At 51.4% G+C, this 24,115-nt stretch overlaps 1 protein-coding gene across 8 annotated transcripts in view; it reads left to right on the top strand.

Moving 5' to 3' along the window:
• Nucleotides 3,220-24,115, top strand: part of SIRPA (signal regulatory protein alpha) — a 44,805-nt gene continuing 23,909 nt past the window's right edge. For 4 of the 8 annotated variants that reach the window (XM_018057454.1, XM_018057453.1, XM_018057452.1 and 1 more), the window contains exons 1-2: nucleotides 3,634-4,008; nucleotides 4,495-4,582. In XM_018057454.1, the coding sequence (XP_017912943.1) occupies nucleotides 3,787-4,008; nucleotides 4,495-4,582 (310 nt within the window). In that variant the 5' untranslated portion in view covers nucleotides 3,634-3,786. The other 4 variants (XM_018057456.1, XM_018057455.1, XM_018057458.1 and 1 more) reach the window with 4 other exon arrangements.

Here is a 24,115-nt window from a genome sequence, read left to right as displayed (position 1 = left end):
GGCCTGCCTGCTGACGCCAGCCCAGGGTGATGGGAAACGAGGAGCAGAGCCCACAGGGCTGGCACCCGGCAAAGCTGGGTCCCTGCAGGCTCCTGTGTGCCCTGGCAGAGTGACCCTGGTCCAGTCGCTTTCTGTCCCTGGCCTTGCTTCCTCACCTCTGGGGAAACAGTGGAATTTCTGAGGCTTTGACAAGATGACCCCTGTAAACGGGCCTGGCACACACAGGGACACCATCACCCTACCAGCAGGGACAAATTCCACAAATGCTCCCACCACAGCAGCTTCACGTTTGTGCCACCACCAACCCCTTGACCAGGGTGGACCTTGTTACTCCTGTTTCACTGCTGAACAGACTGAGGCTCAAAAAAATTTTTTCCCCAAGTTGCACGAGTCAAATCGGCAGAGCCTTGGCTTCAAGACCCTGACCCTCCCCTCCTCGTACTCTTTCACATCTTTCCACCAACGCTGGACAACAGGAGGCACATGGTCTGACCTCTGGCTGCTGAGTGGAGAACACACAGGGTGGGAGATGGTAGAGAACTGGACCTGAACGGTAGAAGGAAGGGGCTGAGGAGTGCTTTGGCTCTGGATGTGGAGGGATGGTCCAGTGGGGGATGTGCTACACCAGAGAGTTACAGAGTCAAGGACCAAAAAAAAAAAATAAATAAAAAATAAATAAAAAATAAAAAAATAAAAAAAAAAATATTCTGGAAACTAAAAAAAAAAAAAAAACAGAGTCAAGGACCAAAGGCTGATGGAGCTGCCTCTGGTTCCATCTAACATCTTTCAGGTCTTTGCCCAAATATCACCTGTTCTGAGGCCTCCCCTGACACCCTCCCCTTGCATCATCAGTCCTGCTTCATTTACCCCTGTAGCCTGTCCCCACCCGACAGACTTGCTATTTTACAGACTGACTTGCTTGTCCCCACAAGACTGTTAGCTCCTTGGGGTGAGGGTCTTGTCTGTTTTTCTCAGTTGCTGCATCCCTAGTGCCCAGCCTAGTGCCTAGCACATAGCAGACACTTAATAAACATGGACGAGTGTGTGAATGAGTGGGAAAGGGGCAAAGCCATTTTGACTTTAATCTGGGGCAGCCCAGGATGCCTCCCATGGAGGGGTTGATTCACCTCAATTATCTGCCATAATCTGCGTGACCTCAGGCAAATTGTCCCTCTACCTCAGTATATATCCAGATGCCCATTGGTCTCAGTGATCTCCCAGCCCTGGCAATCGGCCAAGGGTGATTTTTACGTAGATGCTGATTCAGGAGAACAAGGCACCGACCCCCTCCTGGTGAAGAAGGGAGGCTGTTGGGAAGCCCTGCTGGGTGCCCTGGCCGAAGGTGCTACATAAATAGCAGCTGGTTCCATTATTATCCTTCCCTAATCCGCAGGTTCCTAATCCCAGGCAGGTCTGTGTGTATGTGTGCAGTGAACAGCAGAGCCTTCTGGAAGCCCAGGCCAAGAGGCTGCCTCATCTCTGACCTTCAGCAGCAACCCCTGCCCCGACTCCCACCCAGATAGATTCAGGTGATGGATTTACCCAGGAGCCCCACTGGTCACCTTCATGGTATCAGTCAGATGTGGTCTTGAACAGTTGGAGACTCCCTACCCTCACCTCAGATACTAGGAGGACCCCAGAACATCTCTGTGATTTCACATTCTCCTCCCTCCAGCCCATTTTCCACTTGTAGCCACAGTGGCCTTTTAAACACATAAATCAGACCATGCCACTCCCCTGCTTAACAGTGCCAATTATTTCTTCCCTGCAGAATAAATGCATGTGCTTTACCAAGGCCTGCTAGGTCACCCATTTGGACCAGTCTCCCCCATCCTTTGCTCACTCCCCTCCAGCCAAGCTAGCCCCCGGGCCTTTATATGTGCTGGTCCCTCTTCCTGGAACAGCAAATCCCTCAATCCTCGTCTTGCTGCCCATTTTTTTGTGATTCAGCTCCCAGTCTCAGGAGGACTTACCCTTATCCAAATCAGCGCACCCTTCTCACTGTGTAAGCTCGACCTTCTGCTGTTCATTAATTATTTCTGCTTGTCTACTTATCTGTCTCCCCACCAGAATGTAAATTCTTCACAGACAGGGATATGGCGTGGGTCCCTGCTGCATTTCCTGCACCCAAAGAAAATCCCCTTATACTTCATATACTACCCAGAACCCTGTAGGTTCCTGAGGACTGCTGTCAAACGCTTGACTTATTTATCAAATGCCATGTGGCAGTTTTTAAATGTTGTACAAATACCAACTCATCTCATCCTCACTCCAGCCTTTTTAGGTTGATACTCCTGTTGGCTCAGGAAATGGAGCCACAAAAATAAGGTATTTTCTCAACTCTACACAGCTCACAAGAGGTGGCTGGCAGGGTATGAACCGAGGCAGCACCCTGCCTGCCTCCTTGTCTTAGCAGCACATCAAGACCAGCCATTTAACAGGGAGGCTGGGGTAGGGTCGGAGAGGGATGAGGGTGTCTCTGTACAAAGATCTTTAACCTGGGAATCAGAAATTCAAACTTTGTTTCTACCCCAGGTCTTGCTGCGTCACCCTGGGCAAGACCATACCCTCTCTGGGCTTCAATTTCTCCTCAGTTTATAGGACTGGCCCTTCTCCCACCTTGCTTCATATCATCCTAAAGGCTTTGTGAAGCCAAACTGGTTATTGTTTTTTTACAATTAGAGGGTCTTTGACTCCACTCCCTCCCCCAGTCTGGAGCCTTCTTTGGCCTGGTGATCAGAGCATTCTCATCCTTATCCCTGACCTGAGTGCTATTGGGAATACAGCTTTCCCTCAAAGAAGGGGACAGAAAGAGGAATTGAGAGAGGGAAAACGGCGGCTTTTTTCTCACCAGCAGGCCCTGTCCTGCCTCCAGGCCTCTGGCTCCAGCTCTTCTCCCATCCCCTCATCTTCCTCGCCCCCTGCCATCTTCCTGAAGCACAGGCCTTCCAGTTGCCCTGGCCCCGCACCTCTTCCTGGCCCCTCCCCATCCCTGAAGCAGCCATCCTTGACAGAGAGGCACCTCCTTGACAGACAGGCACCTGGCGGGGAGAGCCCACCTCCCCAGAGAGGCCCGGACTCTTCTCCCTGGTTTCCTGGCCACAGCCCCCCTTCAGCTCCCTCTCCTCCCCGCGCCGCTTTTCCAGGCGGTACTGAAGTCCTTCCTACACACACGCTATTTTTGTACCATCACTCTCTCCTTCCTGCCCCCTTCCCCCTACCTTCACTTACTTCCTGCTTTTTCCTTCACCTCGGCCCAGATCTGAAAGGATAGGGGCCCTTCTGGCCCTCACCCACCCCGAGAGGGGCTTTGGCTCTGGGGCCCCGGGACAGGGCCGCAGAGGAGGGGCGAAAGGCAGACGTCCCCCTCCTCCACTCCCCGCGCTCCCGAGCCGCCTCCAGCCTCCCGGGGCGGGAAGCCGGGACTGGCCGCGGCCAGAGTCCGGAGGTGAGGGGAGGCCGGCCGCAACTTCCCCAGTCCACCTTAAGAGGACGATGTAGCCGGCCTGCGGCTCTGACCTTAGAAAAACAAGTTTGCGCAAAGTGGAGCGAGGGGCCCGGCCTCGGGGCAGCCCCGGCGACGCTTCCACCGTCTCGCAGCTCTCATCCGCCGGGCGGCGCAGGTCCGAGCCCGGCTGGCCGAGGGAGGGGGCGAGGGGGAGGCGGTTCGGGGCCGGGGCCACCGCGCGGGCGTCTGAACTGGCACATTGTCGGAGCCCCGGCAATTCCAGTCCCGAGCCGAGCTGGGCGCCGGCGGCCGGGGCCACAGCCCGGGCCCGGGAGGGGATGAGGGGGTGCCCGGGCCTTGCGCACCGCCCTCTCGCGCTCCCTCCCTCCCCGGGGCGCGCAGCTGGCGGGCGCTCGGCGGAGGTGCCCGCGGGGCCCGAGCCCCGCAGCCTCCAGCGAGGCCGGCGGGAGGAGGGGAAGGGAAGGAGGGTGGGGGCCCCTGCCCAGACTGCGGGCCGGAGGAAGCGAGCCGCGGCGCCGCGAGGAGCCCGGGTGGGGCAGGTGGGCAGCGGCGGGGGCGGCCGGGCCCACTGCCCCTCGCCCTGCCCTCGCGGTCCTCCCTCTCCCGCGCTGTCTGTCTCGATCTGCGCGCCGCCTCGCTCACTCCGCGCGCGCTCTCTCTCTCTTTCTCCTCAGCTCTCGCCTCTCTGTGTCTCTGGCTCTCTGCCTGGCTCCCTTGGGTCTGTTTCCCTCTCCTGCCGGCTCTCTCGGGCTGTCCCTGGCTTCGTTTCTCGCGCGCTTGGGGTCTCTCCCCTTCTCCGTCTCTTGATCTCTCCGGGGTGGCGGGGCTCGGGGGAGGGGGGTTCCTCCGAAAACCGCGGCGCTGGCGGCGCCTCCTAAGCCGCTCCAGGCGCCCGTTCCAGGGAGGGGGGAAGCCCGGCCGGGAGGAGAGGTGGGGGGAGAAGGGGGAGCCTTAGTCATTTCCCCGCTCCAGCCCGCGCCCGCCCGAGCGCGCACTCACGGCCGCTCTCCCTCCTCGCTCCGCAGCCGCGGCCCATGGAGCCAGCCCGCCCGGCCCCCGGCCGCCTCAGGCCGCTGCTCTGCCTGCTGCTCGCCGCGTCCAGCGCCTGGACAGGTAAGCACCCGCACCGCCCACCGCTGCCGTCCCCAAACTGCCGACCCAGGCCTCTCAGCCGGCCACTCGGAGCCACTCGGCTAATGTCTAGCAGTAATAGGGGGAGAGGTGCCTGTAACCAGGGTTACAGATGAGGAAACTGAGGCCCAGAGAGGGACAGCGATTTGCCCAAGGTCACACAGCCAAGGATGGAACCCAGTCTCTCTGGACTCTGACTGTGCGCCACTACGCTGGGCATCAGAACAGACCCAGAAGAGCTGGTTCACTGGTCCCTGCCCAATCTGATGGGGGAGGCGGGCTGTCAGTGGCTTTCAGAGCGAGGGACCCTGGCTCCTCTGGAATATCTCTCCCAGGTCTTATGTTTTCCACGTGTTTGACTTCAGGGTCTGAGAGAAGGGGATAGGGGCAGAGGTCCTTCCTGTACTGGCCAGGATGGAACAGAAACAGGCTATGACAACTGGGGAAGAGTGAGCTCTCCCTCTGGTGCGCAGAGTAAAGCAGTGTTAGTATGGGGGAGAGAGAGGAAGAGAGGCCAGGGTAACTCTGGGGTGAGCGGCTGCGATCTGCGATCTGCAGATGCCTGTGGAAACACAGCGGATTGTCCCTGTGGTTGCCAAAGCCTCTGGGTGGATGGTCGTCTCCCGGCTGCTCTGTGGCCCCCCTCCTTCCTCCCGCCTTCCCCAGGTTTCCAGGCAGCTCGCTGCAGCTCAGGTGCTCAGTGGGGCTGTTACCTGTGGCTCTGAGCATGTCTTTTTGTTGGCCTACATCAAACACCTGGCTGTCTCCAGCAGGCGGGCTCTGAAGGCTACCGTGTGTTCGCCAAAGGGTGAGGTCACCATTCAGGAGCCCTGCTTCTTAAAGGGGTTTTGCAGCACCCTGAGTCTCCTGGGAGGGTGTGGAGAGCAGAGAAACTGTGTTAAAGGAGTTGTGTGGGGGGGGTGGAGGATAGGATTTTGTTTCTGGCTGCTTGAAGCCGTGTTGTCAGCAGAGGGGTCTCTGCACCTCCCTCTCTTGAGGGAGGGAGGTAAAGATGAGCTCAGTACCCACCTCCCCCCTCCTTCTGCATTTGCCTAGAGACTGGTAACCATCTGATAGCGGTGAGAAAGGGAGAACTAGCGAAGAGTGGGTGGAGGGAGAGGTGGGGGTGGACAGCAGCTTCTTTCTGCCCCACTGTTTCCACTGAGCCCCCAGAACCCACGCAGGCACCCCCACATATCCCCACCCCCACCCCCACCCCCACCCCCAGTATTTCAATTACAGTTGGGCCCTTGCTGGGCAAGAGGAAGCCCTAATAGATTTCATGTCTCTCTGATGAGCCAGTGGTGTCTCCGATCTACTCCTTCCTGCCTGAGCTGACCATTTACACCCAGTAAAAGTCTGAGGCCCTGCCCTGCCCTCCTTCCTGGCCTGGGATACACGAGATTCTCTCACAACAGCTTAATTTCCCTGAAGCAGGGAACTGGGCCCAAGTTAAGTTCTGAATGTCTGTTTGAGACCCTTCTCTAACCAGGACCCTGTGGTTCCGTCCCTGGGAAATTCAGGGTGATGCTGATTAACAAGTGGGCAGATGCCTTTCCCAAGGCTGCCTTGGGAGCATCAGCACCCTTCTCGTGAGGAAATTCTCCCCCTTTTGCTATAAAAACAATCTATAAAATGGTAAAGATTAGGCTGTAAAACTTCCGTTCCAATCCATTCAGCATCAATAGCCTGAAAAAGTGGGAGCAGCAGAGGGGCCAAGATTAACTTTGAAATAAATAAATCTTAGGAAGGAAGAATACATTTCTTGGTTGAGGGTGGTGGGGAAGGGGTGTTACCCCCAGAGCTCAAGCTTCTCAGCATCCTTCACTCGGTTCTAAAGGGTCCTGGTCACCCTTGGCCCTGGCGTGGAATTCACCTGGTTTGGTGGAAGAATGGGGCTTCAGACCCTTCCCTCAGGTCTCCAGGCATGCATTTTATGACAAAGCAGAAGAGAGGCAGGGCAGAAGAGCAGGAAGGTAGAAGGAGGCAGTTGTCCAATTTTCTAAGAAAATGGATTTGCTTGAGTGAGGAACTCAAATGTCAGGCTTGGGAAGGCGTCTTTGGATTGAATGACTACTACTGTCTCCGGCAGAACTGTTGGCCTAGGAGGTGTCACATGACTGCTATGGTTTCACATGATCACTGTTTGGAGGGGGCTACTCACGTGAATTATCTTGGATAGGGGAGGCAGGGAAGAAGTTTAAGATTGCTTTCAGCACAAATGTTGCCAAAGAGAAGTTCTGAAAAGAGGCCAGTGAAGTCACCAACTTGTGTTCTTGGAGCCAGTGTTTGCTCAAACAACTTCACCAAGGGAGATTCTGAGGCAGCAAGAAGGGCAAGGGGCCTGGACTGGGGGCACCCGGGAAGCTGGATTCTGCAGTGGCAGCAGCGGTGCCTGACACCAAGGCTGCAGGCTCCTCACTTGGCCCCTCCGGGTTTGAGGACCTCTGGGACCCCTGCTGGACAGACTTTAGATAAACTCTCATTCACTCCTTGCTCTGATTTGGAGAAGGCCAGGCCAAAGTGGGTGTCAGGCTTTGGGGAACAGCTGAGCACTCTGGTGAACCTCTCACCCTTCAGAAAAGGGTAGCATGCTGGTGATTCCTCTGTACTTTCCTAAGTGGTGAAATTCAACTCACTTCCTCTTTCACAAGAAAAAATGAGTGGGGTACCTTGGCCCCAAAGAGTCTGTGGAAGGTCCTTTAAGGTCTTGGTGTTCTCTGGGTACTTTCTTGCCATTAATTACTCCTTTACCAACCCCGTGGAAACTCGTGGTGTGATTCATTCCTTTACTTGCCATCGCTTAGCATGTGTGAAGTCCTAATGGGATCCACGTGTTGAGAGAAGGGAGGAGAACCAACATTCCTTGAATGTTGCCTGTATTCCTGGCTGAATCCTAAGTAGTGCCTTGTCTGCCAAGTGATCTGCTATCTTATCAGTCAGCAAAACAAAGCGTGAGTTGGCTATTATCCCCATTTTGCAGATGAGAAAAATAGAGTCCAGACTAGGGAAGTAACTTGCCCAAGGGGTAAGTGGTAGGCAGCTTGGATTTTGAATCTTGGCCTTATGGCTGGGTAGCCTTAGAGGGGAGACGTTTGATGACTTATCAAGGGTACTTTCCAATGGCATGAGAGGGTCCCCCTATCCAGCTCAGCTAGAGATTTGTGAAAGGGTTCCTTCTGGGGCCGAAGTTTTTAACTGAGCCACAGTTGTTTCTCTGAGAGCGCCCTGAGGATGGGCCCTCCTAAATGACAGCTCATGGGAGCAGTGTGGCTCCTGTCAGAGCCCCCAGTCTGGGCTGCTGAGCTCTGGAGCCCCTAGAGCTGGAATCTTCCTCCCTGCATTTTCCTGGTGCCCTTTGCGACAGATGGAGAGGGGGTGTGTGAGAGGAAGGCAGTCTAAAACTGTTGTATGAATCCCACACGCATTCGCTCGCTGCTTCCAATGGCTCCGTGCGACAGATTATTTTCTTATTTGTAGTCCTGAACTGATGGAAGGTGCCCCCCCCCACCCCCGCCTCTTTTTAATGTGTTCAGATTTCTGGTCTGTCAACACAATTCTGATCATGTCACTCTCCTGCTCAAAACTGTTGAGTGGGTCCAAGTTTTCTTTAAAAAAAAAAAACCTACAACAGGGCCTGGGCTCCCTCCCTGACAGGCCCTATTTCTAAGCCACATGTTTTCCAAAGAGCTGACCTCTTGAGATGCTGCTAGATGGCCAGACTTCCGCCCTGCAGCCAGAGATTTCCTGGCAGCTCAAGTGTATCAGCACCTGAGAGACCCTGAGACGGCCTCTACTTGTAGAAGCCCCATCTGGACCCTTTTCACTCCAGGGTTCCTCAGAGATACGAATAAGAGGCATTGGGTTTGTTTAATGGCCATTAACACAGGGCCTAACCCAGTTTGGTAAATGTGTGTCTGTGTTAGTTGCTTAGTTCGACTCTTTGTGACCCCGTGGATAATAGCTCACCAGGCTCCTCTCTGTCCATGGGATTCTCCAGGCAAGAACACTGGAGTGGGTTGCCATTCACTTCTCCAGGGGATCTTCCCAACCCACGGATCAAACCCAGGACTTCCGCATTGCAGGCGTACTTTACCAAAGTTTGTTTAATGCCTTTGTACAAATCCACAACCTCAGCTGGACTTTCTCATCTCTGTGCCTTTGCTTATGCTGCTCCTGCCGCCCGAGATGCCGTTTCCTGTACGTCCGTATCATTTCATGTCCGAACCTACTCAGCCCTGCCTTTGGGCTGCCTCTGGTTCCACGGATCTCTTTCTCCTCTGAACCTTCACCCCAGGATTTATCTGAGGCTACTTATTACTTTTCCCTTGCTTTTTTAAATCACATATTAGTGCATGTTTAACTCTGGTGGGCATAGTGGTTCTGCGCTGTAGCCTTTCCACACACAGACACAGCCTAGCCTACTTGGACAATTTATTGAGCCCAGTGGTTCAGTTTCCTCATCTGTAAAATGGAAATGACATTAACAGCTGTATTTCAGGGACTAAGTTAGCCCACGTTTCATGCTTGAAGCTGTGCCTGGCACGCAGTATGTACTTAGTACCAGCTCACCACACATTACATTCAGTTGTCATCGTTTTGTTCTGTTGGGGTTTCCTCATCTACGGGAGTGGGACTGATGTTGGTAAAGCACCCTGCAAAAGTCCTTGCACGCAGAGCAGAGGCACTCACAAAACAAGAGCTGTCGCGAGTGAACGTGAGCATCACGTTTTTCCCTGTGGCTTTTGTGCTGTCAGGGAAGACAAGTTGAGCAGAGACTGGCTGGTGTGACTGAATAGTTCCTGGGACTCGGCACCCGCCGTGGGCACAGCCTGCCTCTAGGTGTCTCTGTCTCGATCCACAGGGCTGGAATTGTGGATTCGCAGACCTGGAAAGCCGGAGGAGGCCTGAGAGAGCTGCCGTCAGTCAGCACCTCTGTGTGCGGCCAAGAAAACTGCAGCCCTGAGAGAGGTCAGGGCTGGCTGGGCTCACACAGCAGATCCCTGGCAAGGCTTGGTGGTACACCAAGCCCCCTGTCATTCAGGCCAAGCTCTTTAAAACCGAGCTGGGTTAGAAGTTTCCACCACTAGAAATCTGACAGGATGCCACATTCCATGGAAAATACCAAAATGATAATAATGGGAACCATCGTTCCCGGCCCCATACTGGGCTCCGCACTTGGCGCGGGATATCCCAGTGGTGCGTAGAGTTACCCTGGGTGATGTGCATGGTTACCATCAAATCCATCTGACCAGTGAGGAAACTAGGCTCAGAGAGGCAGAGCAACTTGCTCAAGGCCACACAGTAAGTGTTGAGTTTAGGATGGCCACAGCGCCTATGATGTTCACTCACTTGGCGTCCCTCCACCCTGCCCAGCAGAGAGATGAGGCTCAGGGATGCTGCTCTCCTGCCCTCTTGGTGCTCCTTGCATATTTTTGTCAGTCAGTCCATCCTCCTGGGAGGCAGAGACAGCGGCTCTTCCCAAGATGTGTTTCCATCGCATACTGAAGAGGGAAGCGTCTATTTTCACAGCTGAAACTGCTTTCCTGTTAACGTGGGTGTTCCTGGGACAGGTCTTTCGATAGCGCCCTCCACAAGGTGGATTTTCCCTGCCAGGCCCTCAGTCCAGGGAGGTGCAAAACAGCTGAGGTGGAAGTCGGTGGTTATGCAGAATCGGTTCTTTGTGTCTGGAAGATTTCCTGGCACATCCGTTTGGGGGCACAGAGTGTGAGATGGCTGCAGATTAAGCCAGGAGCTGGGGGAGATCAGGTGTGCAGCCCAGGGGGAGATCGGGAGCCAGGAGTGAGAGATGAGCCTGCAGGCGGGAGGGCCGGAGTGTGTGCGTGACAATGCCAGCCTGCGGCGTCCTTCAGAAGTGGCAGCCCAGGCCGGAAGCAAGTCATGTACGGTGTGCTTGGGCACTAGCTGAGCTGGGACTCTCTGCTGCCTCTTCCTTATCTTTTTATTTTAGAAAATTTCTAACATTTGTGAGATGAGGAATGGTGTGAGGAACCTCAGTTTCAACACTCATCTGCCATTCAAGTTTCACCTGCCCCTCATTTTTCTGGGAAAAGCAGGAGGAGGGAGGATGGGTAAAGACGGCTAGACATGAGGCATCATTTCATCCATCGATACTTGAACATGTAGACATGAGGCATCATTTCAGCCATCGGTACTTGAACATGAGCCATTGTATAATCCTTATAATGAGCCAAAATGTATGAAGGCCTTCATCCTCCTTTTACAGATAAGGAAACTGAGGATCCCCAAAGCTAAGTTGGGCTCCTCTGAAGGTCACGTGGCCAGTGAGAGTTAAAAAGCTAAATCCAAGCCTCAGTTTACTCTTAATCACTTCTCTGTCCTTATTATGGTCATTTTAATTGTAAATATCCATTCAACAAATATTTTTGAGCATCTATGTGCCAGGGGTGGCTCTAGGTGCTAGGAATATAACAGCAGACAGACAAAAACACCTGCTCTGATGGAACTGACATCCTAGTGAGAAAGGAAAAACAGACCCAAGTAAACGTTCTGTCAGGTGGAGACAAGTGCCACGAAGAGAGCTAAAGCAGGTCAATAGAATAGACGGTTGAGTGGGGATGGGGTGGGGGTGCTCTCCAAAGAGCAGAGGCCTGGGTAAAACCGAGGGAGCAGCCAAGGGAATATCAGGTTCAGCAGGCCACACAGAAGGAGTAGCAAGTGCAAAGGTCCTGAGGCTGGGATACATTAGCTGTGTTCCAAGAATAGCCAGTGAGGCTGGACTTAAGGGAGAGAGGCAGTGTGGGAGTCAGGAGAGGTCAGGGCCAGACCAAGTAGGATCTAATTCACTGAGCACTTGACATTGAACTTGTGAGGTCATGTGATAGGATGATTACTCTATAACTCATCTCATTTCATTCTCACCACTGCTCTGTGAGATGGGAACTATTGTTATTTGGGCAGATGAAGAAACAGATATTCAAAGAGGTGAAGTGGCTTGCCTGAGGTCACACAGCTCCTAAGTACGGAGCTAGGTCTGAACTCAGGCCCCTAAACGCTGCAGCACCCTCATCACTGCTGTCTTGTTTCCCCTCTTACCCCCTTCAGTCTCTACCCATAGCACCTGGAGTGAATCAAATCCTCTTGGTTTTTCTCTAAACTTTTCAGTGATTCCCTTCAAATAAAATCAAACTCCTTACTATGATCCCTGAGACATGGCATTTTCTGGAAAACATCCAACTCTCCAGCTCCAACTAGTACCACACTTATCTTCCTCCAAGGGCTTTGGCCACAGCAGTCTTCTTTCTGGACCTCATGTGAGCTGGCTGCTTTCCTACCTCAGGGCCTTTGCACTTGCTCTTCTCTCCTACCAGAGCACCTTCCCTGGCCTTTGCTTCCTTCAGCCTTCAGCTGCCATCTCACCTCCTCAGAGATGCCTTTCCCAATTGCCGCATTCTAAAACTGGTTCTGCTTGTTATTCTCTTTCGTGGTGTAAATGTATTTTCACTCCTAGCCATTTTTATATTTGTTTCATTATTTCACCCCTGTCTCTGCCACTAGAATATAAGCTATCTGAGAGTAGGGACTATGTCTTATTCACTGCTGGGCCTCTGGGACCTTATACTGGGCCTGCTAAAAGTAGGCAGATTAATATATATTGTTTGAATGAAGAAAGATCCTCATTTTTAAAAGGGAGCTCGGAACCTTGAGGTCACACAGGCAGTAATCCTGGTCAGAAAACAGACCTGTGCCCTAACGATTACACAGTTCTGCTTCTGTAAGGGGACCACGACTACAAATCCCTGCCCATCATGTGAAATAGCTCAGTTGGTAAGAATCCAGTTGCAATGCAGAAGACCCTGGCTCAATTCCTGGGTCAGGAATATCCCCTGGAGAAGGGAAAGGCTACCCACTCCAGTATTCTGGCCTAGAGAATTCCATGGACCATATAGTCCATGGGGTCGCAAACAGTTGGACATGACTGAGCGGCTTTCACTTCACTTCAAGATAATCAGGAAGCACGAAGTATCAGTGCCATCTAGGAGGTCAGGGGCCAGAAACCCTAACTTCTCGCTGTACTGAACAGCTTGCCCCGGTGTAAACTCCATGCTGAACAAGCAGATAAACCATGAAACACGATGCAGTTCATGCTATACTCTCTTGGCCGGGATTCGGCTTGAAGGGCCTGATTCAGTGCCAGCCTCCCCCGAGGGTCTTCCATCACACCAACCCATCTGATGCAGTGGGTAAGGATGTGGGTGGAGTCAGACTACTCTGCAGCCTTGTGACTTGACCAAGTGTCTGTACTTCCCTGAGCCTCAGTCTTCCCCTCTGTGAAGTGGGGGTAGGACAGCCTGTGTTGCTGGGTCCCTGTGCAGGGTCGTGAGGCCTGTCGTGCTCCTGGTAATATCCGTGCTCAATGCTTGTTAGCCGTCGTTACTCTTATCATCGTGCAGCCATCATTTTCTGGTTGGGGCTCTAAAGAGCAGGTGGAGGCCCTGCTCTTTCACTCACCAACCAGGACTTGGAACCCACCATGCTGTCCCTCTGAGCCTCAGTTTCCTCTTCTGTGAAGCAGAGGCTCAGCTGGGCTGCTCTCCTGCTGGTCCCTTCCAGCTCAGGTGCTCTAGCCGGAATGCCTCTCTCACCCTCCATTGTGATGGTACCCCAGACCCTCTGTCTAGCGGGGGGGTAGGGGGGACAATGGACAGGCATCCACTTTGAAACACATTCCTGAGTGAATCCAGGTGAATGTGCTGCTTCTTGGCTGTGTGCTCTGGAGGAGGTGTCTTTCTCTGCACCGAGCCTTGGTTTCCTCATCTGTAAAATGGAAATGCTACCAGTCTTTCCTCTTGCATGGAGACCTTTGAGGGTTAAGGGAATGAAGAGCTGTGGAAAGTGCTTTTGTGAACTGCAAAAAGCACTATAAAAGGCATCTGTGAATAGTGTCAACTTGGGGAAAAATCTTGTCCGGAGAATGTCTGCTGTCGGCCGCAGAATGTGCTGAAACCTTGGCAAATGTCATTTAATAAATGCGTGTCGCTTTAAGGGGGCCTTTATCTCAACTGGGAAAATGTGTGTGTGTCCTTGGCAGCCTGAGAATCCAGAAGCCTGAGCCGGAGGGGACCCGGTCACAGAGGGAAGAGATTGCATGTGTCTGACGTTTGTGTTTGAGTTCTGCTTCTGCCCCTTCCTGCCTCGTCGGGCCTCAGCTTCCTCACCTGGAGGAAGGGGCTGGTGACAACAGCAGTTGTATCCCTAGGTCCTGACAGTTAAATAAATGAGGGCTTCCTGTTATGTGGCCTTATCTGTTATGTGTTATCAGTGTGTTGTACCCATGAGAGCGTGGCCGGGAAGCACCAGGGCTTGTCCTAGAGGAACAGCTGGGCCTGGAGGTTTGGGGTTAAAAGGACACACCGGGGTTCTCAGCCTCTCCAGGCTTCATCCTGGGCCTCAGTTTCTCCTTCTGCAAAATGGGAAAGTAGGGGAAAGGTTAGGCTGTCAAGAAAGTGCATGGTGGGTGTTACTGCCCCTGCCTGCTCTCCCAGCCTCGCCTGGCCCCACCAGGCCTGGAGAATGCAGAGGGTGCTTACAGCACACGTCGAGTGGTGTTCTTTCCCTGCTGCTTGGAAAACAGGGCTGCACCGTGAGCATGTCTTCATCACATCCAGGTCCCATCTAAACCCAGCAAACACTCACCAGGGCCTCTGGCCCAACCGGCCTCCTGCCAACAGAGCACACAGCCGGTGCGCAGGTTCTGCTCCAAGGGATCTTGTGTAGACATCGAGGCAGAGCTGGTTCTGCCTCCGAGAGAATCTTTAGCGTCTTAGGCTTACGGCTGCAATCGTCTGTCTTCCTCTTCATCCTTAAATATCCAGTGCCGTGGTAACGCCCCGCACTGAGCACTTCCTCTGTGCCAGGCACAGCACTGAGCTCTTCACACATGTTAGCCTGTTTCATCCTAGAATAGCCCTGGTGTTAATGTCATTATTATCAGCATCATCACCCTCATTCTATAGATGAGAAACCAGAGTTCCAAGGGGGTCAAGACACTTTCTGGGGTCTCATGCGTGGCAGAATTAGAATCCAAACTAGAACATACATTCAGCAAATGCCAGTCACTGGTATAAACCTGGAGGACACTGCAGGGAACAAAACTGAGTCCCTCTCAAAGGATTTATAAGTCTAGGTGGGGATTTAGATGCTGATGAAATTGACAAATGTTTGTAATATGTTGGATGGTGGGTGATAATGTATTGTAGAAAAATAAAGCAGAGCAAGGGACATTGAGGGGGGTAGTGCTTTATACACAGTGCCAAGGAAGCTTCTCAGGCCTGAAGAAGGTGAGGGATCCAGCATGCAGATATCTAGAGGATGAGAGTGCCAGGCAGAGAGAGCGGCAAGTGCAAAGGCCCTGAGGTGAGTTAAGAATCCAGCACGGTTGCGAGCAAGGCTACAGGAAGGATCCTGGGTCTCACCGTGAGAACAATGAAGGCTGCAGAAGGGTTTTGCACAAAAGAATGATCATGTTACCTTGGGTTTTATGGGCTCCTCTTGCTGCAGGGAGCGTACATCACAGAGAGGTGAGGTGGAGCAGGGAGGCTCGTTTGGAAGCTGAGATAAGGATCTGGTGAAGGATGGTGGCACAATAGAGGTGGTAAGAAGGGGTCAGAGTCTGGCCAAATCTTGGAAGGTGAGCCAGCTGCTCTGCTAATAGCTGGCTGTGGGTCAGGGGAAAGATGGGAGTTGGGGAAACGTACAGATCTCAGGCCAGCTCTTCCAACCACTGAATGTCTGGCCTTGAGCAGAGAGAGAGAGTGGTACCCCCTTGTTTACAGGTGAGAAAGTGGAAGCTTTGAGAAAAGTGACTCTGCTAAGTCACCCTGCTAGGGCTGATATATGCTTCTTCTGGCCCCAGCGCCCAAGCTTCAGACTGTCTTGGCACTTTAAGAGTTTACCTGCTACGTGGAGGGGGATACCAGGGTCTGCCCTTTACCTGCATATGGACAGTGTCCAGTTCTCTGTGTCGCCTGGAGTGGCGACGGAGGAGAGAGTACCCTGATCCCAGTGGACCCGTTCCCATATTATTCACAAGGTCATGTGTATCCTCATTTGTACCGGTCCCAAGGCAGGTGCTAGTTTCCACCGCAGCACCTGAGGCATCTCCACCCAACAGGTACCAGTAGGCTGCTCCCAATGATGGCCTGCTCTTTAGATGGCAACTGAAGCCATCCTTTAGGGTCCTAGGTAGCTCAGTCCTAGGCTAACCCTTCCCCAGCATGCTCACAGTTACTAAGTATGTCCCAAGGACTCTGCCCTGGTCCCTTAATTGTGCCAAGCCCTTTTCTCTCCTCTACACCCATGCTCACATGGTTCTCCCTTCTTGAATGCCTTTCCTTCTCCCTAGCCTTTGTCAGCTTTCAACACCCAGCGCAGGGACCACCACCTCCAGGAAGTCTTCTCAGATCTCTTCCAACACCCTGTCCCCAAGCCTCTTACTGATCACCCTGCACATGATTATTGCCTGTGTTCAAGACTCTGCCCTACAAGAGTGAGAACCCATCTGACTGCTCTGTGTCCTGTGGCATCCAGGACACAACCTGTCTGTAGAGTGAGGCTTGAAAGGGTGTAAGTGGATCAGCCTGACTCCAGAGGAAAGTCAGCGCCTAGCTGCAGCTGGTACTCCTGGATCAGAGCCCCAGGCTCCCCATTGGGAACTGCAGAGTCTACACAGTCATCACCTGTGCAACCCCCTCCTGAATGCATCCTGGGAGCCGCCTGCCCCACCCAGGGTCAGGAGCTCCAGCAGGGCAATTCCAGGCTGGCCTCTCCACCACTGTGCCCTGCGGCTACTGCTTGTCAAGGGCAGGACCCTGTCCCAGGGGTCAGACAGGGCCTTGCCCACCAGGAGCCAGACTTGAGGGGGCATCTCCCCCCACCCTCCTTCCTCTTTCACTACCTGGTGTGTGCCAGGCATGTTCACAGCTGGGCACTCACACACACAGTGTACATGACAGTGGTCCCCACACACACTGCGGCCCCTTCTCCCCAGCACTTACATCAGCACACACACCCTCACATTCACACTCATGTACACCATTCCCATTGCATACATGCCCTCCCTGCACACATACACACACACTCATGCACATACCCCACTTCTCTCCTCCCTGCGTGCACCCACATTTGTATGCACCCATATGCTCACACCCCTCCCAGACGTCTATCTGTTCACACCTTGGGCAGAGACACACACCAACAGGTTCACACCCACATTCAGAAACTCTCCTGTGCACAGTTCACGCCCCTGCCAGGCCCTGGTTCCGGGTCCCCTTCTGACACACTCCTGAGCTGCACCAGAGCATGTTCCTGCACATGTGAGCATCTTGTACACAAGCTTATGTGTGTATGCAGCCCTGCACCCACCCATGCACACATGTGTGAATACCTGTGCTTGGCACACCCATGCATGCATGTGCACATTTCTCCTTCTCTCCTGTGTGCGTACTCCCATCCACCCTCCTCACTACACACTCATACACAGACATCAACTCGTAACCCAGAAGATGCCTAAGGCACTGCCTAAGGAGGTGCTGCTGTGTTGAGGGGGTGGTAAACCAGCACGCCCCACCCCCAAGGATGGCCAGTAACAATCAAAGCCAGGAAGGGGGATACTAAGCCAGGTGGGGCCAGGGTGGATGTTTTCTTGGGATACTGAGCCCCAGGTGCTGCCAGAGCTCCCGCCATAGCCTCCCAGGCCCCAGGCTCCTTGGGTTTGTAGAAATCTGAGGGGCTTCCAGTTCAGTTCAGTTCAGTCGCTCAGTCGTGTCCAACTCTTTGCGACCCCATGAATGGCAGCACGCCAGGCCTCCCTGTCAATCACCAACTCCTGGAGTTCACCCAAACCCACATCCAGTGAGTCAGTGATGCCATCCAGCCATCTCATCCTCTGTCATCCCCTTCTCCTCCTGCCCCCAATCCCTCCTAGTATCAGAGTCTTTTCCAATGAGTCAGCTCTTCGCATGAGGTGGCCAAAGTACTGGAGTTTCAGCTTTAGCATCAGTCCTTCCAAAGAACACCCAGGACTGATCTCCTTTAGAATGGACTGGTTGGATCCCCTTGGAATCCATGGGACTCTCAAGAGTCTTCTCCAACACCACAGTTCAAAAGCATCAATTCTTCAGCGCTCAGCTTTCTTCACAGTCCAACTCTCACATCCATACATGACCACTGGAAAAACCATAGTCTTGACTAGATGGCCCTGTGTTGGCAAAGTAATGTCTCTGCTTTTCAATATGCTATCTAGATTGGTCATAACTTTCCTTCCAAGGAGTAAGTGTCTTAATTTCATGGCTGTAATCACCATCTGCAGTGATTTTGGAGCCCCCCAAAATAAAGCCTGACACTGTTTCCACTGTTTCCCCATCTATTTCCCATGATGGGGCTAGATGTCATGATCTTAGTTTTCTGAATATTGAGCTTTAAGCCAACTTTTTCACTCTCCTCTTTCACTTTCATCAAGAGGCTTTTTAGTTCCTCTTCACTTTCTGCCATAAGGGTGGTGTCACCTGCATATCTGAGGTTATTGATATTTCTCCCGGCAATCTTGATTCCAGCTTGTGTTTCTTCCAGTCCAGCGTTTCTCATGATGCACTCTGCATAGAAGTTAAATAAGCAGGGTGACAATATACAGCCTTGACGTACTCCTTTTCCTATTTGGAACCATCTGTTGTTCCATGTCCAGTTCTAACTGTTGCTTCCTGACCTGCATCTAGGTTTCTCAAGAGGCAGGTCAGGTGGTCTGCTATTGCCATTTTTTCAGAATTTTCCAGTTTATTGTGATCCACACAGTCAAAGGCTTTGGCATAGTCAATAAAGCAGAAATAGATGTTTCTCTGGAACTCTGTTGCTTTTTCCATGATCCAGTGGATTTTGGCAATTTGATCTCTGGTTCCTCTGCCTTTTCTAAAACGAGCTTGAGCATCAGGAAGTTCACAGTTCACGTATTGCTGAAGCTTGGCTTGGAGAATTTTGAGCATTACTTTACTAGCATGTGAGATGAGTACAATTGTGCGGTAGTTTGAGCATTCTTTGGCATTGCCTTTCTTTGGGATTGGAATGAAAACTGACATTTTCCAGTCCTGTGGCCACTGCTGAGTGTTCCAAATTTGCTGGCATATGGAGTGCAGCACTTTCACAGCATCATCTTTCAGGATTTGAAATAGCTCAACTGGAATTCCATCACCTCCACTAGCTTTGTTCATAGTGATGCTTTCTAAGGCTCACTTGACTTCACATTCCAGGATATCTGGCTCTAGGTGAGTGATCACACCATCATGATTATCTTGGTCATGACGATCTTTTTTGTACAGTTCTTCTGTGTATTCTTGCCACCTCTTCTTAATATCTTTTGGTTCTGTTAGGTCCATACCATTTCTGTCCTTTATCGAACCCATCTTTGCATGAAATGTTCCCTTGGTATCTCTAATTTTCTTGAAGAGATCTCTAGTCTTTCCCATTCTGTTGTTTTCCTCTATTTCTTTGCATTGATCGCTGAAGAAGGCTTTCTTATCTCTTCTTGCTATTCTTTGAAACTCTGAATTCAGATGCTTATGTCTTTCCTTTTCTCCTTTGCTTTTCGCTTCTCTTCTTTTCACAGCTATTTGTAAGGCCTCCCCAGATAGCCATTTTTCTTTTTTGCATTTCTTTTCCATGGGGATGGTCTTGATCCCTGTCTCCTGTACAATGCCACGAACCTCATTCCATAGTTCATCAGGCACTCTATCTGTCAGATCTAGACCCTTAAATCTATTTCTTACTTCCACTGTATAATCATAAGAGATTTGATTTAGGTCATACCTAAATCTAGCAGTTTTCCCTACTTTCTTCAATTTAAGTCTGAGTTTGGCAATAAGGAGTTCATGATCTGAGCCACAGTCAGCTCCCAGTCTTGTTTTTGCTGACTGTGTAGAGCTTTTCCATCTTTGGCTGCAAAGAATATAATCAATCTGATTTTGGTGTTGACCATCTGGTGATGTCCATGTGTAGAATCTTCTCTTGTGTTGTTGGAAGAGGGTGCTTGCTATGACCAGCGCATTTTCTTGGCAAAACTCTATTAGCCTTTGCCCTGTTCAATCCATATTCCAAGGCCAAATTTGCCTGTTACTCCAGGTGTTTCTTGACTTCCTACTTTTGCATTCCAGTCCCTTATAATGAAAAGGACATTTTTTGGGTGTTAGTTCTAAAAGGTCTTGTAGGTCTTCATAGAACTGTTCAACTTCAGCTTCAGCGTTACTGGTTGGGGCATAGAGTTGGATTACTGTTATATTGAATTGTTTGCCTTGGAAATGAAGAGAGATCATTCTGTCGTTTTTTAGATTGCATCCAAGTACTGCATTTCAGACTCTTTTGTTGACCCTGATGGCTACTCCATTTCTTCTGAGGGATTCCTGCCCACAGTAGTAGATATAATGGTCATCTGAGTTAAATTCACCCATTCCAGTCCATTTTAGTTTGCTGATTCCTAGAATGTTGATGTTCATTACATGTATAGGTTTTTCTTATTACAGGTGGGATACTGTCAATATTCTGTTTTTAAAAAAATTTTTAATATATATTAATTTGTTTTAATTGGAATTGGAGGCTAATTGCTTTACAGTATTGTATTGGTTTTGTCATACACTGACATGTAAATATTCCTTAATAGCTATCCAGTTTAAAAAATCTGAAAATACCCAAAATAGAAGGAATAAAAAAGAAAAAGCCCATTAGATTCAGGATCCAAAGAGAGTTGCGTTTTATAGCTTTGTGTAGTACCTCACAGTTGTTTGTTTGTATATAGTTTTAGTTTATTTTACAAAGTTATGATCATACTGAAAGCAGTTTTCCTGCTTCCCTATTGTACAAGTAACACAAACAGAAAACATAAAAGCAGAGTCCCTTGGAAGTCTGCTACTCACAATTAGTCATGTTAGTCTTTAAATCAGATATACATCTTTTTCAAAATTAGAAGTTTAAGATCACATGAAAAACGTCACTTAGTAACTGACTCCGATCTTGTCATCTATTTCTGTGTCCATAATTATAATCCTTATATGTAGGTGTGGTCATCATAAGTTCATCATCTTGGGATCAACAGTCTCCTTTTCTTGGAAATTACAATGTTTGCAATTTTTTATTAGAACAGCTGAATGAATGGTGCAAAATATTTGCAAGTATCCTTAGTAATATGAGCATGATTTTACATTGTTTTTATTCACTCATTTTTTACCAATGTCAAAATGCAGTTATCTTTGATGGTATTCTATGAGATTATTACTTTGTTTTTATACTTTTTCTTTCTTTAAATGCTTTACAATGGACAGGTTTTATTTGCTAACCACAATATCATTTAAAATTATACCTTGCAAAAATGTCCAGATTACCAGTTTCACAGTTACTGTTTTGTGATGGCTGCTTGTAATTCCATCTAGAGAATAGGCCACAGTTCCCTTAACCATCCCTGTCACTGAGCACTTGAGTTTTTTCCCAACTTTCACAAGATTGTTCCATGGGGACCCCACTCCATATTTGGGGTCGCATCCTTGTGGAGCAGCCCAGCAAAGGCTGGGGAACAGCCGCCACGCCTGGGCGCCTCCTGTTTTCTTAAAAGGATGGCCCACCCTCCAGTCCCACTAGCACCGTGGGAGGATGGCTGCCCAGCTGCCCTCCTCTCCCTGAGACGGTGCAGGCTGCTGAACCATTGCCAGGAGGGCAGGAGAGAGTGGGAAATGGGTTTGTCAGTGATGCCAGTGTGATGACCCCAGGCCCAGAACCGCGGGAGTAGTTTTTAAGAAGCCCAGTTCCCAGAACAGGACCTGCAGAGAAAAAGAAAAGCAAGCAAATGAGGGAAAGACTCTGCTGAGAAAAAACACACAGAGATTAAAATAATATTTGGCACTTACATCGCACTTTTAAAATTCTTCAAACGCTTTATAAACACTGGCTAATTAATTAAACCTCCTAAATCTGGCTGCAGTTGGTGGAGAGAGCTTGAGAAGAGCTAAAAAAAAAAAGTGGGGGGGACAGCCCTCCACAATGCCAGATTTTATTGTCGCCTCCCTGGGTGTGACTGCAGGCCTCCGGGTGCAGCACGAGAATAACCCTGCCCCAGCCCTGCTTCTGGCTTCGCACCCCATGTCCTGCTCATGGTCCCTTGCCAGCTGCTGACTCACAGCCCCGTGCAGTGGTATTGATGAGGATAATAATAACCACCACCGATTACGTGCATCTATGGTCCAGGCCCAGTCCCAGGCTCCAGGCTCGGTGTCTTCCAGACCTGCCTTTAGCAGCCCCTTTAACAGATGAGGCAAGAGGCTCAGAGAGAGGATTTGCCCGGGAGCAAGTGAAATCCCTCCTTCCTTCATTTTTGTGTTCTTTCAGTGTGTGTTTATCAAGGGCCCAGAGTGTGCCAGGCAGTGTCCTAGGCATGGGGTCAGAAACACTTCCTTGTGGATCCTGTTTCCTGCTTGGGGAGAAATGTCAATCCAGAGAAAGTCAAGTATAATGTACCTTTGGTAATGATGGGAACAGAGACTAGAGTTTAATCAGCACGTGTGCTACAGGCACTTATATCCAACCATTTCCTCATGACTGTCCCGGCGGGGGGTGTCAGGAGTGGGCGATGGAGTCCCACAAGGGCAGGTGCTGAGCTGGCTGGGTGGGGACTGCACTCTCACCCAGGCCTGCTGGCCCCAGCACCTGTGCATACTCCAAGCTGCGTTTCTAGTGTTTTCTCTGGTGTGGATGTGGACCCATTAGGAACGTTCCTAGATAGATACTGTTGGCGGCTGCTAATGAGGCCTGGAATGTCTCAGGGCACCTGCCTGTCTCCATGGGCCTCCTCCCTGTGTCTCCCATACACCTGGCCACCCGCTTCACCTCAAGCCCCTGCCCTCTGCGGATTCTGGTTTCTTCCCTGCACCATGAGGGTTGGGCTGCCCTCAGGCTGCCACTCTGCATCTCTGATCACCAGCCATGAGAACTGGGCAATCCCTGGCATGGAAGTCAGAGCTGGGACCATGGGCAGAGGGATGAGAAGCCTGTCCTGTAGTCCAGGCTTGCCCACAGTGAAGGCAAACAGGAGTCTGTGGCTGGACAGATTCACAAGGTCACTCTTCCTGCTCAACCAGAGGTGAGGGCCTGCTTAGGGCATCAGCTACAACGCTGTCTGATGTACAAAGCAAGGTGGCCTAGGTCAGGACAGGACAGGGTCACATCGGGTCAGTGGAGCAACCAGGCAGAGGCCATTTGGCCCATCTGCACATCTGCCAGTTTGACACCACTATGCGTCTCTGTCTTTTCTCTCTGTTTTCTCCCTGCGTATCTGTCTGTCACTCCGTCTCTGTCCGCTCCTCCCTCTGCCAATCTGTGTGTGTGTGTGTGTGTGTGTGTGTGTTTCTCCAGGGTCTTCATGATCTGTCCTTTCTCCCCACCCCCACCTTGTTTAGAATCAGGGCCCCTGCTGCGCCTCACTCTTAGCGGCCACAGCACCTCCTGCAGCATCTTTACCCGGCCTGTCCGTCTTCCTTCTGTGTCCCCCTTCCCCCAACCTCCTCTACTGGGAATCCCTGATCATGTTCCCTGGTCCTCCTTAATCTGGGGCTCAGGCCCCTCTGCACCACTGACCTCCTGGACTCCTTCCACCTGTCCATCCCAGGAGCCCTTGAGGCCTGACCTGGATCCAGCCCCTGTGTGTCCCAGCATCCAGCCTGGGCCTGGCCTGCAGGGGCGTCAGTGAGGGCCGATGGAAGTGAGGTTCACTTAGTCACTGTGCCCAGCTTGGTGCTCAGGGGCTTCTGTGTGTCATCTCACTCTCTTTCCAGAACACACAGAAGGCTGTGGGTGTTCTACCCTTCCTGTGGATAACATAACTGAGACTGAAGCAATGGATAAGCTCAGGTCATGGGTGAATAAAAAGTGAGCCAGGTCTCAAACCAGTTCAGTTGGCTCCAGACACTAGACCCTTCTTTTTGACCCTGTTCTGGCCTAGGCATATTGTTTTTTCCTACTAGAGATCCATGGAGACAGGGCCGTAGTAACTGACAGACGAGGCCAAGGCCCAGAGGGCAGTAACTCACTCCACGCAGTGCCTGGCAGCATCCAGCACACTCGCAGGCCTCCCTGTAGGATCTTCATGGTTGCCTGAGTGATGGCCAGGGTCACTCAGCAGGACTGAGCCAGGACTCACACCCAAGTCCTTGTACCCAAGTACTTCACTGGTCCATGGCCTACATGGGACCCAACTGCCGAGTATAGTCTCTCTGCCCAGGGCCTGCTTGCTGAGCCAGACCTGAAACAGAATAGAGCCCCTCACACACACCGTGCTGCCACCCACTTCTGAACCTTTGCCCAGGCAGGTCCTTCTCTCAGGAACACTTGTGCCCCTTTCTTTACTCCTGGTAAATTCAGACTTGAACTCAGAGCCCAGTTCAGACATGACTTCCATCGATGGCTCAGGCGCTCAGACTTACTGTCTGCCACATTTTCAGCCTCTCT

This window comes from Capra hircus, chromosome 13 (assembly GCF_001704415.2).
Source record: "Capra hircus breed San Clemente chromosome 13, ASM170441v1, whole genome shotgun sequence".
Taxonomy (NCBI): Eukaryota; Metazoa; Chordata; class Mammalia; order Artiodactyla; family Bovidae; genus Capra; species Capra hircus.
Note: the sequence above shows the minus strand (reverse complement) of the source record. Positions and strands in the feature narration are given on the sequence as shown.